Source organism: Empidonax traillii, unplaced genomic scaffold, assembly GCF_003031625.1.
Source record: "Empidonax traillii isolate 1590-97213 ecotype Southwest subspecies unplaced genomic scaffold, ASM303162v1 scaffold501:size454599, whole genome shotgun sequence".
Classification (NCBI taxonomy): Eukaryota; Metazoa; Chordata; class Aves; order Passeriformes; family Tyrannidae; genus Empidonax; species Empidonax traillii.
The window spans coordinates 153772-170859 of NW_020955694.1; the positions used below are offsets into that span (position 1 = coordinate 153772).

Consider the following 17088-nt stretch of genomic DNA (forward strand, 5'->3'; position numbering starts at 1 on the left):
GCCACTCAGTTCGTTATGACTTGCTTCTTTTTCACCAAGTGTTGCTTCTTTTCACCAAGTGTTTTTCTTTATCACCAAGTTGACATCAACCTATTCTGGTGGTTAGAGGACTCCCATACATCTACAAAACGGACTTTCCACTTCTTTGAGCCTCTGTTGTTATGTCCTTGAAATAAAGACATTTGCTTTAACACTCGATTAATAGAATTTTTTGACTTGTGAATCTTTCCTTGTATCGTGTTTTCTTCCAGTGTTGGAATGAAATCAATCTGCATCGTGTTTTTTATTTTAATGCACTACAGACCTCCTAAAAGGCAGTAAAAAAAAGTGTTGATTTTTTTCGTGTACATTATCTAAATTTCAAGACCCATTAATTTTATTAAATGAGTATTTTACTAGCTGTTAGCTTCAGACAAAACAGTCTGAATTTATTCTCATCTTTTGCCTGCAAATTTATGACTTTTTTGCAAGAGATGGTAATATAATACATTTAATGTCTTCCTTTATCCTTATTTCATCCTCTTTACTGCCATTACTGCTAAAGCAGCAATTAAACTGAAATTTTCACTTGAGTAGAAGCAACAGAACATGACACAAAATTTGATTAAATGCTCAAAATTACAAGATAAGGCAGAATGAAAATAAAAAGGACCAATTAACAAATTGCTTCCTGCCCATTCTCCTAATTTTTGTCCCTGTAATTTTTGCCCTTCTCTGTACTGCATAGTAACATTTTTTTCACTCTGGACATTTAAGTTATGCTCTCCTTTCCTCCACCTGATCCAGTTTTAATGGGAACATGAATAAATAAAATATCTGTTGTCATAATGATGCTGTTGATGTTTAGTTTGTAGTCTGTTTGAGTCTTCAAATTCTCTTCTGTTGCTTAATTTTTGTTTTGTTACCCAATTCACAATCCTAGACACAGAAAAAACCCTTAGTGTACACATCTTGCCAATTTGACAATGAATCATAGCCAGCTATGCTCCAGGAACAGTTTTCCATCCTTTTGATTTTTGCAAAATTTCTAAGATTTAATAAATCTTAAGAATTGATGGCAAAATCTACTGGTTCATCTTTTTGATTCAAAAGATGGAAAAACTAGTACTCTACGGGTTCTTTCAGTTAAAAGGAGAAATGCAGCATAGTATTCCTTAATTCTGTTTAGTTAATTCTGATTATTAATGTTAGGTACAAGCTCTTTTTTTCTGAGAAACCAAACCAAACCAACCAACCAACCAACCAACAAACAAAATGGAGGAAATCAAATGATGGGTTTCTTCTCCCAGTCTGAGGTCTTTTTACCCAAGGTGATGTCACATGCTTTTTCTTTCTCTTCCTTTTTTTGGTATCTTCTTGGGCTAGAAAGACAGTTCAGTCAAATGTACACCTCCATTTTTAAAACCATACCAGAAAAGTGAGTCTGCAACATTTATCTTGCATGTCTTTGCAGTGGATGCTCTGAAGCAGCTATTAATTCTGTAAAATAGCATACATGTGAATAGAAAGTGCTTTCCTATTCACCAGATTCAGTGAGTGAGTACCTGTTTGGAAGAATCACAATCATCCCTTTCTGCTATTGAACATCATCCCTTTATGTGCTAAATCTAAACCTGCAGAAGAATAAACTCCTTTGGGAGATTTTCCTGATTGCTCTATTGCAAAATCTTGTATTCTGTATCCTATAAAGATAAAATGGCCAGTGCCCCCTGTCTGATACCAGCACCAAGTATTTAATTTGTGCTGCTTTTTTGATGGAAATTGTCACCATCATGCTACATTCCTGTTTGCTGATGTCCAAGTGTCCTATTGCCATCATCCACCAGGAAGCAGAAAGAACCTTTCATGAATATTTTTCATTGCTGTTTTGAAACTCGGAGAGTTTCTGAGATTAATGAACTTACTACCCCTGACTGCCAAAAGTGGTTGAACTGCTAATGAAGATGTTAACCAAAATCCTGATTCTACTGGAAACATAGAGCAAAATCTCCATGTCTACCAACAAATCAATAATAGTATCAGGACAAAGAATCATTTTGCTGCTGCTTATCTGATACTAATTCACTTCAATCCTCTAGCTGGAAGAGCTTTAAAGTTGTAGAATGGTACATATATTCAGTGTTTGGATGTGGTTTAAGGGGAGAAAGATACCTCTCATTTTTCACTTTTTTCTCACCTGTGCTGCAGGAAAGAAGAGAAAGTTGCATAAAGGTTGGCTACAGCTTTCAAATCTAAATGCTAAGGGTCACTATTTCATATATTTCTTTAGTGGCATAATGATATCCAACAGCCCCACTTAAGAAAATACAGTCTTTTCCAATTTTTTTTTTTGCTATCAAACTGGTTTTTAATTCTCTCCTAACTTAGATTAAATGGTAGGTGTAAACAACTGTCCTGTTTAAAAAAAGTCCATACATCTTTAATCCTAGAAAAGCTACCTTGTGATACTGGGATATAATTATTTTTTTTAACATGAGCACCAATTTAATTTCTTTTCCCCTGTACTTTTTGCTATTGTAAAGTATGATCATCAGCATATTTTTGCATAGTAACCATAGCAGTGGATAATTTGTTTCAGTACTCTCCAAACATGTATGTGCTCTGTCAAAGATGTAAAAATCCTAACACAGCTGTTGAATGCAAACAACATTTTCAGACTTAAGCTGATCCTGGCACACTCCACATTAAATGCTTCAAAGGCTCCTGGCACAACAAAAAAGCCTATAAATGTGTTGGCACAGACAGCTAAGGCAGATGTTGTCTCTGCCTCCACCCACAGGAATCTGACTGCTAATTAAATAAACCTTTTTAAACTTTGTTGATATGCTCACTTGGGAAGTCAGTTAGAGATCATAATTTGACTGTAAGCTAAAGTGTGGTTTTTTGCAACAGCTTCCAGCAAGTAAGCAATAGTTTACCAAGTGGATGTTAAAGCAATTGGCGGTTGTGATAGGAAAGCTGATGGTTCTAAAAAAAGCTGTAGAGCAGTGAGGTGAGTTACAGGTGCCTTCAAACAGCAGGAATGAGAACAGAGATAATGTAATGTGCTCTTTCTACTGAGAGGTTCTTTTCACCACTAGCAGCTGACATTGTGTGGGAGCAAGGCCAGGAAGCTGTTGGATGTGTTCAAACTATCACAAAGCTAGTGGTGTTTCTCTTCATTTCTGAAAAGCCTGTTGGAAAGCATTTATGGTGTCCTTTCTCTTCTATGCTGTTATAAAGTCAAATGCAGATTTCATGCCACACAGAGGAACAACAGCTCCCTAAAGCTGTGAGAGTAGGAGAAGGAATAACCTTTGACAGTAACAACATCTTGGATTTTAATCTTTTCTAAATCTTTTCCGATACTTTTGAGACTTGACAAGACAAGCATGTTGTTTTCAAAGCTATCTCCCTCTTCATGCTTTCTCATCCAAAATACATGCATGAGACAGGGCAATCTTGTACTAAAATTGAGTCGAGACTTTGTATGTCAGCAAAGCCATGTGATGAGGAAGCCAGAGCAATGTTAACCAACCATACATTCAGTAAAAATGCTCAGGGGTGGAGAATCATCTGTTACACAGATGAGGTTACTTTAAAGGTTAAAAAGGGATTTTCTGATTTACTTACTCAAAAACACCTGTGCCCAAATACTCCTAAATGAATAGGGTCTAAAGCTCTGCATGGGGAAGAATCCTTATATTTGGATTTAGCATATGGAGGTTGAACTGCAGAGTGAAGCAGAGGGGGTTTTGCACTCTACCTGAAGAAAGGTATGACAATTTCTGTTTCTCAAAGTGAATCCTACTTCTTAATAAAAATCATTATCTCTATGTAATTGCTTAACTGTGTGTAAAGCCTGCAATTATTTTCTACTGTGTAATTCTAAATGAAGGCATACTATTCCTGTAGAAATGTAATCTTAATTAAACTTACAGTTTGTCTTGAATGTTTGAATATAATTAAATATTTGGGGATATTTTTTCCAATTACTAGTTTCTAAATAGGTTCTTCTTTTACTAAGATCAGAAAAATCTGATGAACAAGACTTGAAAAATAATGTTGATTCATACCCTGTTCTCATGACTTGTGTGAGGCTTGGATTTGACACATCCTCTTAAAACACTGTTTTCTGTTTCTGGTTACCATTGAGGGTGACAGCCAAATTAACTTCTGGCAGAAGAACTGTAACTCCATAGAAGTTTAATTAAAGCTGTGAATGAAAGAGATCAGTTTATTAAGTGAAATGTTTGTGTTTAGTAGGGCCTGTGGATGGTATTGCCCAGTCATTTTTCTCTGAAACTTATGTGAATGTCTTCAGGCCCATGTGTTCCATTTTCTCTTATTTCCTGAACAAAAAGGAACACAGAACAATTTTTTTATATATATTTTTAGGTCCTCTTCCTTTAAAGGCCAGTATTTATTTATTTTCTCATCTTTTTTTTTCTCTATGAAAACTCAAAGTCAATCCTTCCTATTTTGATTTTTCTACAACATGTAAGTCATAGAAGTTAAGTAAATTTGGCATTTGTTTCTTTTGTTTGGTTTTGGTTTAATTTATAAACAGGGGTGTAGGTATAGATTAAGGACCATCTTAATTTGTTTTCCAAATAATCAATAAAAGCAAGTTTGTTTTCCTCCAATTCATCAAGCTATCTGTTCTCAGCTCTGAGTTTGACTGCAGTCTTTCCCAATGAACGCCATCAGGGAAACAGGTATTTGCTTTAAAAAGGAAAGGGAAAAACATCGCATCACTGCTTTCAAATCTTCATTTCTTCTCTGTTTTTTTTTTTTTTTCCTTTGGTTTTGTTTAAGCAATGCATAGAAAGCCAAGATATTACAGTCTGCTTGGCTGATCACATTGAACAGATGGGTTTGTGTCTTTATTTTTTGGAAACAACCCATAGGAATTTTGCTAGCAAACCCACTGTTAGTAATCTTTTTCTCTAAAATTCACAATTTAAATATTAACAAGATTAAAACCACAAGTGTTTTTGTGTGATAATCAGTGTTACCTATTTTTCATAAAATGAAATATATGGTTTGAATTATTAAGCCTTAGTCAGAGACCAAGTGCTTTTTGCTTGTATAAAAAATTATGTACTTTGGGGTAATATTTATATTCACATGCTTTGATATTACTTGCATGTGATCTGAAAGGTCAAAACAGATTAGTTTGCTTCTTCTCTTTCATGTTAAAGATAGAATTTGTGTAAAACCTTGATTGGGCAATTGCTTTTCTTGCTTCCAAAGTATGAGTAGTTTCAGAAAAATGTCTGAGATTTCAGCCTTTGTTATTATCTGGCAGCTGAAGTGTCATAAACCAGATCTCTAAGGAGCTATCCTTATTAGCAATTACTCTCCTGGCACATCACATAGGCATCCGCTGGTTGTGTGTGTTTTCTTATTGCTTCAATTTTTACAGAGAATCAATAAAACTGTTTATGACAAGTTTTTTGTATAGTTCCCCTGTACATCTATGACAATAGTACAGCTTTAACAGTGTGACATAATTTTATTACACCAAAGAAGAACAAAAATAATGTTTTCAACAAGCAGATGGAGTAACATTTTGTAAAACCAATACACATTGACAGAGGTTCATCTACAACAGTTCCAGGCAGGTAATATTCAAATCTGTGCAATTACACTTCCTTTTTCCTTTCTTTTTTTTAAAGACATCAGACAAGGCTTTTGCAGCTGCTATTAGTCACATTTGCTTATTCTGTTAAAAATTCTGTGTCTTATGAAGTTTTCTTCAAACGAGATTAAAAAAGAATAATTTCTAACAACTTAGCAGGAAAAAGACATTTTCAAGTAGAAGCTTGTAGATACTGGAAGTCATACTTAGCTGGTTACCATATAATGAATGGGAACAAATTGTGCATTTAATGCAAAATGATTAAATATAGTAATATGCAACTAGATATTTGCTCTTTTAACCAGTTGCTTTTTTTTGTTTTGTTTAGAAAATTATTTTTTATCCTAAAATAAATATTCTATAGATTCAAAACATATTCTGAAGCAAAGATTATACATCTTGCAATTTCATTCCTCTTTAAAATTGAAATATAATAAACCAAATTACACTTGAATTATCCTTCAAAGTATTTACTGCTTTAAAATATATATTAGTATTTTACAATTTAGCAATTGCCAGTGTTCTTAATTTACATAAATTATAACCATAATAATTTTGTTATAATCTTAAAAAACCAGTAAAGATCATATTTGTAAAGTATTAGGTCAGATGTATAGTTATATTTCGTGTATACTTATATTCCTTTTTTTTTTAATGTCTCTTTTAACCAAGAAGTCAATGACCACACTTTAACTAATAAAGAAATACAGTCTTGGTGTAGTTTTTCTGCATCTCAAGATTGGTTTAAGCAAGATGGTAGAGTAACCTCTTGCTAAGATGAATTCCATCTCCACTCAGAATGTTGGTCACTGTATTTATAGAGACATGACCTAGATACACTGAGTCAAATTTGTGCTCACTGTCCACAGTGTGAGCTTGAATAACAGTATCTCTGTTTGCAACTCCTGAAATATTTGTCAATTTGATTTTTTCTTTTTTTACGTTTTAGAAAAAAAAGTCTTACATTGCATATTCTCGTTTTTTGCTTAGAATTGCCAGTGGGTTTTTGGGTTTCTGCGGCTACGAAAGGGGTACTCTAAAAATGGGGAGTTCTATATTAACAGTTGGACTTGATGATCTTAAAGATCTTTTCCAAATTAAATGATTCTCTGATTCTATAATTATTTTCACTGCTTTTATTCAATTCTTCCACCAACTTCTTTGAAAAAGCTTTGATAAAAGAGAATGAGATTTGAGGAATCATCTTCATTTCCTAAGTTTTCTCCAAGGCCTTTTTTCATATCTTTGGGCAAACTATGTGGCCCTCTGTTTTTCTAGTCATTTAAAAATAATAATTTGTAGTTCTTTTCCTAATTTATATTGATATTGCCATGGTATACCTTTGAAGTTGTAAAGGATAGATCATAGAAAAAGTCGGGCTGTTCCAGAGAGACTAGTTTTTATTCTAAGTGTTGACACATTTATATGTTATTAATTACACCTATGAATTGTGTTCAGGTTAAAATATAGGTATCCATTCAGACACAATTTATGGAAGACCATTTTAAGTTTTCAGCCATAGAATGTGATATATCACAGTCAGTAAAAGCTCCAAAAGCAATGTTTAGAATATTTACATAATGATATCAAGACTTAATCGGTGTTAAATTTTAGCAGTAACTATTCAGATACTTTCATGCTGGTTTTAATACATTATATGGGTCAAACTGTCTCTAAAAAATTATGTGGAAGTATGTTGCTTTGTCTAGAACAATTTTATGCCAAACATAACTGAATACTTGAATTCTGAGTATAATACTGAGTAAGTATGTTGTTGAGTGCAATCCAACGCAAACTAGTGAAGAGAAATGTAACCTCACAAAAATCACTGCACAAAACTTTTGGGTCTGATCATGATTTTTGCTGATTTAAAGGCTTGCCTATATCCAGTGGGAATATCATCAGAAACACCATGCCACGTACCCCAGAAGATGCCGTTGCGAACCCCTTTGTATTTCTTGTGGTAGTACTTGCCATTGAGGTTGGCCGACAAGCACGCGTCAAACCACCAGCCAGAGCTGTAGTAGGCGCCACAGTTTCCTGAAGGATACCTGTCATTGTCCCTGTCTGGAGTTGTGAAGAACTTTTGGTCGTGGTTGTAATGTTTGCTGTAGTGAAGGGCATCTCCTGCTGTGCCGCTGTAGCCGTGAACGCTTAGGCGGTACTTCAGGTACTCGTTGGCCACGTAGAAGTGTTCGTATTTCGCGTACTCTCGGATTCCATTGAAGTCTTCGAGATCAATTCGCAGTTGCATCTCCTGGCTCTTTGTCAGGAGGTGAATTTTGTCATTCCCCAGCCAAAACTCCCTGCTGAGGTTTCCAAAGCCATTTTTGTAGTCATTCCAGGTTCTGTTGAAGTTAGTGCTGCCATCCTGACGCCGCTGCAGCACTGTCCAGCCACCTCCATTTGTTTGCATGTCACAGTAAACTTCAAAGCTCTCGTTTCTGGGGTCAGGACTAATCCTGTAGATTCCGTTACTCCTTCTGCCTGCTGCGTAATGGTCAGCACAGTCTCTCTGCATTATTTGTATAACTGGTGGAAGAAGAGACCGTGTTAGGATGAACATAATAGTATTGCAGCAATTTCAGTTCTAAAGAGAAACAAATTTTTTCCATCAGCTTTGCTCTCTAATAGATGCCACCTAGGATCATCTGTCCAGCTGTCCAAAAAACCCCATTTAAATGACTTTTTGTAACAACTTGCCAAATATTAAGGGCATTTTGGTAGTGTGCTTGCCCTTTATTCCTTTTCTCTACTCTTTAGCCTTTTATTACCTCCTGTCCATATTTCTAATGCTCTGTGGTTACATACTTGCTGCTTTTTATGTTTAAAAGTATACAATCACACCCTGTCTATAATTATCTGGCAGTGTGTCAGAGAAAGAACTATGTCCACATGGCAATGATGTTACCCTGGCTGTTGTTCAGTTAACATCATCTGATAGAGAACATAACATCCTTAGGAATGTTTCGTGTGTTAATGTTGACTGTACTTTAGGAAGCAGGAAAAAAGTAATAAAGTTGTCCCATCTATTGTAGTAATCATGTGATTCCTAGAAAGATGAAGCTGGAACAGTGATGATGCCTTCCTGTGTATGTGGCATTGCTGGCTTTACAGAAAGGAAGAGTGTTAGCATCTGCTATTAACACAGCTTTTTTCACCAGTGCATGATGTATTTTATTTAGAACAAGAATAACCCCAGACTTTTCCTTCAGACTGGAAGTCCATTTTTGATCCACAGTGTCACCCAGTAATGTGATTCCATTCAACAGCATGATATTAGAATGCCGTGTTCTTAAGTGATAAGAGAGCTCTCAGAAGTTCTGAGTTAAGAATCAAAACCATAATGTTCATTCCTATTGCAGATTTGAATTTATGGGCATGTTCATTTGCAGGCTTGGATTGTAATTTTCCTGGAATATTCAAACAATTAATCTATTTCTTGAAAGGGAGGAGTGTTCTCATTCTGAAGCAGGGAATAAAACCCAGGACTTCTTGTTTGCCAGCAAACTGGAAATTTTTGAAACCAGAAAGTTTCAAAAAAAGGAATTAAAGGCTTAATAGCCAAATCTAAATCCACAATACTTTCTCATTTATTTCATTGAATTTTGTGTCAGATCTTTGGTGGACTGAGTTTCAGCCCAGATACTGACAGAGAATATACTTTTCAGGTAAAAAGTTCTTGTATAATCCAATTCAAGTCCTATTTAAATAAAGTTTTACTCTTTGTTTCAGTGGATTCAGGAATAGGTCCTACATAGGAAAAACGTTGTAGCTGTTGTCCTTGCTAGTTTTCACAATGAATATATTGCTGCTAGAAGAGCTTTTAGCTGTTGCTGTAAAATATAAGAAATATCTACATGATCATATGCTGTGAACACTTCTCAACATTTCAGTAAGTGTAAGGAATATGTAAAATTATTTAGTCTGTTATGAACTACTGTACTTGAATGTGATTCATTGCCCATTATCAATATAACAAAAAAAAAAATCACTCATTCTTTTTGTAAATGTTTTATATCTGAATTAAAGTAATTGATTTTAACTCTGATTTTTATCTGATTTAAGCTGATTGTTGATATAGTAAAAGCATTACCTTTATTATAACTTATTTTCTGAACCATCTGGAGATTCTTCTATTTTCAATATGGGTAGACAGAAGAACAGTTTTATTTTAAACTTGAATTCTAAGCAACAGGGGCTTAAATAGTGTAATGCAGCCTGATCTGTCTCTGTTTTGTCTCTGGAGAGCCTTATCTTCATATCTTTGATATCTAAGTGGTAGAATACACTGACAACCTACTGAACATTTCCTGTTTTCAAAGATTTTTACATAGATATAAAAACTTTATGACTTTACAAAAACCCTTGATCTTGCCTCAGTAACAGTCAACATCAGAAAGAAATTATTGGTTCTATTTCGTGATTTTATTAGAACAATTAAAAAGTAAAAGAAAAAAGTGTTTGTCACTGATAACACCTCTTTCTGTTTTATATTGCTTATATATTAAATTAATGCAAAGGATTAGGTATTAAAATGATGGCATATCTGTTAGTCAAGAAATACTGTTAATGAGCTTTTTTAGCTGGGCCTTTCAAATGTTTGCTGTGATGATTAAAAAATTATATTGTTATCCATCTGTTAAAAACTAAATATTTTAATAGATTCATTTTACCCCTTCTAATTCAAGAGGAAAATATGTGTAGTTCACTGATGTTTAATATCTTTAATGAAGGGTCTTATGGCGTATAATAATGTTGATTTTTCACATTTACTAATTGAATTGCAAAAAATTGTCCTTAAAAAATTATTGGTTTAGATTCTTAATTAAGTCCAATTCTAGGAGGGACTGAACACCTGCAGCTCTCAGTAACCCTCTAGCGGCTGCTGAAATGTTTTACAGGAGTATAAACACTAAAAGAGCAGATACTTGTGAAGTTAATAGCACAGCTATTTGGTTAAAATATATTTTAAATTGGTTACCTAATATTAGTAAAAGGCAAATTATAGAAAGCTTTTACAGGCAGTAAAAATGAACAGATTACATACCAGGTCTTGGTTGCATTGCTGGACACTTAGAAGAACATTTGTTATCCAGGTTGTTCACAGCAAACGTTAAATTTGCAACCTTGCTGTCAACATAATGTTCTACATTGTTCATATTTATGAGGCTCAACCTCTCTAAACGACCCTGCAGTGTCTGAATCTGACTCTTTGCATTTTTTAAGCTGGTTGCCATTCTGTTAACTTTGCTTTGCAGTTCCTTTACTCTGTTATCTTGGATTTCACTGTTTGCTGCTGAAGTTTCTGCATTAGGTAGCAGCAATTCATTACTACTGTCTCTTTCTTGGTTGTCATCTGCCTGCAGCTTGCAATCTTGGCAGCATTTCTTCAGCTTGTTTACTGCTTCTTTAAGGCTCTGTACTTCTTTGAGAGTCTTCTCAAGCAGTCTGAATTCTCTGGGTAACTGGATGGTCATCGGAGGCAGATTTATCTGATAAGGACAATCCTCTCCTTCATCACATTTCCGATTAGTTTTGAGCTTTATAGGACAAGTCTCCGTAACTTTTGCTTCTTTAGCATTCTCTTCATCTTCTAAAACTACTGCAGAGGCATTTGTGAAAGCAAGGAGAGTTGTCTTCAGCAAGACGGTGTAAATGAGGAGCTTCATCTTCACTGAGAATCCAGCAGTATGAGGAAGTATGCAAAAGTGGAACAACTTTATAAGGGCAGCCTGAAGCCTGTGAGTTATCAGACTGCCTACACTGTTCTCAGAAATGGGTGGGAGTGCTTGCATCACGGGTGATTAATAGCAGAGCAGAGTAGGTAGTGCTTGCAAGAGTAGCACATTTCAGTGAGTATTCCTGACTCAGAACTAGTGTATGTAAGCAAAATGATGAAATGCATGTGTGCTGGTCACTTATTGTAGTTTAATTTCATTTCTTGTTGTACATGGGTTTTCTTTTTTGGGAAAAGTAATCATCTACCTCTTTATTATAACAGTCTTCTAACATCTGGTTTTTAACATTTGAGTGTCTAAGGCTTATTCTCTAACCCAGAATATCATTTTAACACAGCAGGTTGAAAAAGTAAAAACCAGCCCCTTTCCCATTAGGGGTTTATCACAGTAATAGATTTACTGACACTCAGTCCCCTTCTTCCTAAAACTTTTCTTATAACTTAATTGATGTGTTCATGAAAATTATGTAAAACCAAAAAAATATTGAAACACACATATAGTTTTGACTCCAAACATTTTTCAGGATGGAGTCACAAACTCAGGAGGATAAGCAGCACTTTCTTCTTCCTATTTGGCCTAATCCAACTTAAAATAGCTGTCTGTAATATTCATAATTTTTATGGCACATCACTGTTAAAAATCACTACTACCTGAATCTGAGTGATTCTTACTGAACCTTTCTAAGTGAAGGGAAGTAACTTCAGACAGTTCCCCCTTTGATGCATGGGATCCTGAGCTGTTGGATTGCTTGTCCAGGAAACCCAAAGCAAATCCTGATGTTCTGAACAATGTCCTGAATTCTAAATCTAAAGTGAGGCAGAGAGCTAAGGAAGGAACTCTCATCAGTTTGGGGTATTGCTCTTCTTTTTATTGTGCCTCGTATCAGCTTTCAGAGTTAATCATGTACTTTACATGACTAATCACACCAAACAAAATACTTCTCCGGGTGACAGGTGCCATGTACTCCCTCATTATTATTTTACAGCCACCTTTGCTATTCTCACGTGATGCCTATGCAGCTTTAATGATCTATGCCATTTTCCTTGTGCCTCAAAGCAAGGCATGGATATGTCTTTATGCATTCACAACTCTTTCAAAAGCCAAACAATTTGCACAAGTAAAGGTATTTACACCAGTTCTTGTTTAATTAGTCAAATCTGAACCATTTAGTTCCTTAAACCCTATTTGAAATTACTCATAATACAGATTAAACATTAAACAGACATTAGTCACACATATAATCCACAAGTTCGTGATCTCTGCAATGTTACTGACTTTTATACACACCACATGATCATATCGATATTACAGGAGGGAGGCTTGGTAAAAAAACCTACTCATCTCACCTGCTGCAACAATTCTTTCAGATCCCTGCATAGCACTTTCTCAGGAGATGGTTTTCAATCTACATTCCCCTTATTCTGAATGAACATCCCAAAACCTGCCATGGTGCTTTTAGTTATGGAGCTTAACTGTGTCTGTCTCCCTTTCAGATCATGATAGTTTCAACAAGAAGGTGAAAGACCTGCCCCACTCAGGTTTAAGATACAGACATCACTTTGGTTTTGTTAAAAATATCTCAAAACTTAAATGTTTGTAACATGTACGATTTTAATTTGTGAGCAACATTTTTAATTATTCATTTGATTAATAGGATGCTAATTGTTTAATGTATCAGTGTAAAATCAGGGCTTTGTTCTCCTGTATGGCTGCTACTGTCAAATGGAGGAAAGCTATACCAGCCTCTTTTGAGGGACTTTAGAAATTGAGTAGAATTCCTAAATCCTTGTTATTTGGGAAGCCATACCTCCCCCACACTATTGTTTATTCAGTTTATAATGACCTCTGCTATCTGCTTTGTGACTTTGAACTGGACAAACTGTTCTGTACCTGTAAAATTAATAAGGATTATCCTTGGTAGAACACACTGTATGAGTTGCCTTGAAGTCTTTAAATGCATATTAAATATTGTTGTAATTTTTATGTAATTGTTGTAATTGTTATGACACTGTGCTGCATTGAAAGCCAGAAATATCATTAAAATTTTGTAACATCCAAAAGGGCAGAAATTTCTGGTAATGGTGAATGTTATAAAAAAGGAAGTTCAGACAGTAAAGTGAGGTATCTGAGCTTTTCAAACATCTTTGTCCTGATATATCCATTCCTCCTCTGTATGAGACTTCAGTAATCTTGAGTTGCTCTGCTATGCTCTTGGTTTCATTATTAGTCTGATGTTGTGCTGCTAGGCTGTCAGCAATCTGTTTGGAGTCCAAACGATCCATTTTTCCATCAAGGATCTGTATGCTTCTCCCACCTGAAGAATTCTTGTAATTGAGGGCCGGTCTGTCTTGCTGTTCTGTCAGGGAATGTCCATTCCCAATAATTTGTCCAATCTCTATTTTTCCTTCAGGAACTCAAGGCAGTGTGCCTCAGCCTTTTTCATGTTTCATGTCTCTTCCTTGGGATAAAGGAAACAAATCTTCAAATCTGATTTTTTCAGAAATCTTTGCCCTCAGAAAGGACACTGAGCAATCTTAAGCTGTGAGAAGCTGATGCTGCTTAACTAATGGCAGGAATATTGACCAGATTAAAACCGAGAACTGCGGTTTGTTTATAAGCAAGGTTTCTTCCCAGATGGGGCCTCTCTAGATCCCTAGACTGTTCTGCATAAAACTTAAAATTTTAAATCAGTTAAGCAATCACAAAACCCAAAAGCCAATCTTTTTCAACTGTGAATGGATCTAACTAAATAACAGCTGATGACTATGAGATTTTTCTACTAAGGCCTTTGGGTTTTTGCTTAAAGGTAATTTTCTTATAGTTTTTCATCTTTTTTAGCCTTCTTTTTAGGAATCTATTATTCCCCCTGTGGACTGAAGAGGTATCTTAATCTTACAGACGTGTCTTCCTAAACTGAAAGCTTATGAGATTCTTAAATTCTACTGAAGATTTTAATTCTATTTCAGAACTACCCAGTGATGACAAGGTTAAAGTAATGTATTTTGTTTAATCAGACTTGTCTGAGGAGTGTTTATTCAAAGTTTATCAAAACCAGCATGAACCCTTTCCCATGTTTTTTAGAGTATGGGCTTTTTCTGGCAGATAATGGAATGCAGGTCAAATAGAAAACAGTAAGGTTATGACTGTAGGCAGATATTAATTTAACTAGTGACTATGGCAATTTAAAACACAACAGTTTGCCATCTGTTTGATTTCTGGCTTTGTTCTGGTAGTCAGCACCTGCAGAAAAATTGCTGCAAAGCATCCAGGTTTGTCTAAGAGTTCAAACGATTTATATGAACAAACCTGAAGCACAACTGGATTCATTCATATAAACTGTTTTGGTGGCAGATTGGGATGTGTTAAGATTCAACTGCTGCAGTAATTTTTTTTTTTTTTGTAAACTTCAGTGATTCTGTGATATATTTTGGCAGAGAAAGAGGATGACAAGTAATTAGATTAATTGTCAGGTTTTCCTACAATGTGGGATCTATACCAGAATTCCATAATAGAAACAAGTTCTGATTTAGAATTCTCTCTGATGAATTCAATTATTTTTTTTTAATTCAGTAGTCATTCTTCATACAAGCAGTCCTTTTCCTGGCCACTGGATTGTGGGACTACCTGTGCAACTTGTCATGAGTCCATGAGAACTCGGAACACAAAAAGATTTTCAGTCTGATTTTCATATCTGTTGAAATTGGTCATTGTTTTATTTATAAATTCTGGCAATAGGCAGAAAGGCAGCACTGACATAGAGCATGTAAGTAGTAGGTTAGATATTTATATAAGCAATTGTAAATGTAACACATATTATAAAATTCATGTGGTCAAAGAATATCACTCCTTCTGTTAAGGTGAGGACCATATTTGTGAAGAAAGAGGTCCTCAAAACTGAGCTCTTATTAATGCTGTTTCTTTCATGACATCTGAAGATCTGCCTGCCCAAAATCTACAATTTACTGCTAAATACTTCCTTTATCTGTAGTTGTAGAAGATGCTGTAGTCGGCTAAGTGTATGGGGAGAATAAACCAGAATGCACTTCAAGAGTGATAACATAGCAAATACAGAAGCCTCTCTCTGATACGTCTTTTCAAGAAAATTCCCTTTTGATTCCTGCAAACCTGCTCCAATAAGACCAGAAAGTGTAAGACTGGATCTTACTTTCGAGATTCATAGCCAAATAGGTGACAGCAGGAGAGTTGTGTCCTTTCCCCAAATGCCTGTCTCCTATGCCCTCTTTTTCTGAGCCATATGAGACACAATTGGCCACCAGATGCAGTATTTTTGTACTGATTTTTGTATTTTTTCATGTAGGGATTACTCTTTCCCATGAACTGGGGGAGAAAACTACTGTTATGAACTTTGTCTTGGGAAAGAATTTGTGATATTATCTTTCCTAGTCGTTATTTGTTAGTTTTAGAAGGCTTTTTAGCGATTTATTTTTCATTACAGGAAGCCTGGCTCATCCATCTGTAAGTAAGAAAGTAAACTTGTAGACATTCTGTGTAAGGCAATACAGTGCTGTATCTACCATAAGCAGGTGTATTTATGATTCTGATGCATGTCTTTACCCCCATGCTCAGTTTTGTCTGTTTATGTAGCATCATGTGCAAATAGCTTTTTTCATGTGAATACTTTATAGTAGACTATGTGGTATATTGATATAAAACACTCCATGGCAGAATAAAGTGGGTAGATATTAATAATTTCTCATGCTCATTTGTTTGGTTTCTGACTTTTCTGAGTTCCTGGCTTGTTATACGTACAGTCAATGCAGTCAAGTAATTTTTCTTTAGATAGCAAAGTTCAAGGACCCATAAACCCTATGTCCTCACTTTGTGAAATAAAGATATGTTATATTTAAAAAGTGCACTCAATCTTATTAATTACATTTATGATTCTCTTGGAATAGGAAAGAGGGCAAAATAATTTGTGAAGCAATTATTAAAATATAAAAAAATCAGTTTATCAAATTATTTAAATTATTTTAACTTCCAAATAGAAATTACTAAGAAAGTTGATTTTGTTTTCCTGTAAAAATAGAATACATATAAATGTCATCTTATACAAATGTACTTGTTACTTTGTCATAATTTTGCTTGTCACAAACATCAGGAGATAAGTGCCTGACTGTATTTGTGCAATCAATAGCCTCATAGCTTCAAGTATTGTTGTTTATTACCTAAATAAATGTTGAGAAAACTCCATAACAAATCTTTTTCTACTTGAAAAGCTAATAAATAGGCTTCTCCTATGGACTTCCCATACTTATCTTAAAAAGTCTACTTCTTATAATAGATGCATGTAGTTACAGATGAGAGGGATTTCACCTTATTTTTTAACTCTAATTACAGCATTAATTTTAAAACCTTACTGCATTTTTCTTTACTTTCTACCATCATAACCTTTCTCTAGAATAATGACTTAGGCAAGTCATGTAATGCCTAAATATCTGCAGCATAGCTATTCCTGTGTGTACTTTCAGTGTTTCCCAATTTACAAATGGAATGCAGAATTGCATTCTGATAACTACAATTTGTTGTGTAACTAAATATTTACAGTCCTAAATTAGTGATTTTTATCTTCTTGTTTTAAAATATTTAAAAATATGTGCTGAAGCCTGAAATATTGTTGAGTAGAGAAATTATAGATAATTTTGGAAGTGTTTGGAACTGTATTAATATTTGAGGCATACTGAAAAATGCACAAGGACCAAATAA

General features: G+C 34.8%; 2 protein-coding genes across 7 annotated transcripts in view; one reads left to right on the forward strand and one right to left on the reverse strand.

The window, feature by feature from the left end:
- Positions 1–17088, forward strand: part of CCDC146 (coiled-coil domain containing 146) — a 70527-nt gene that overhangs the window by 10374 nt on the left and 43065 nt on the right. The window lies entirely within an intron of this gene.
- FGL2 (fibrinogen like 2) lies at positions 6675–11371 on the reverse strand. The gene is made up of 2 exons (XM_027896529.1): positions 10674–11371; positions 6675–8155 (listed from the first exon to the last, which is right to left on the reverse strand). Exons 1-2 carry the CDS (start codon positions 11293–11295, stop codon positions 7449–7451), a joined length of 1329 nt encoding a protein of 442 aa, XP_027752330.1. The 5' UTR covers positions 11296–11371; the 3' UTR covers positions 6675–7448.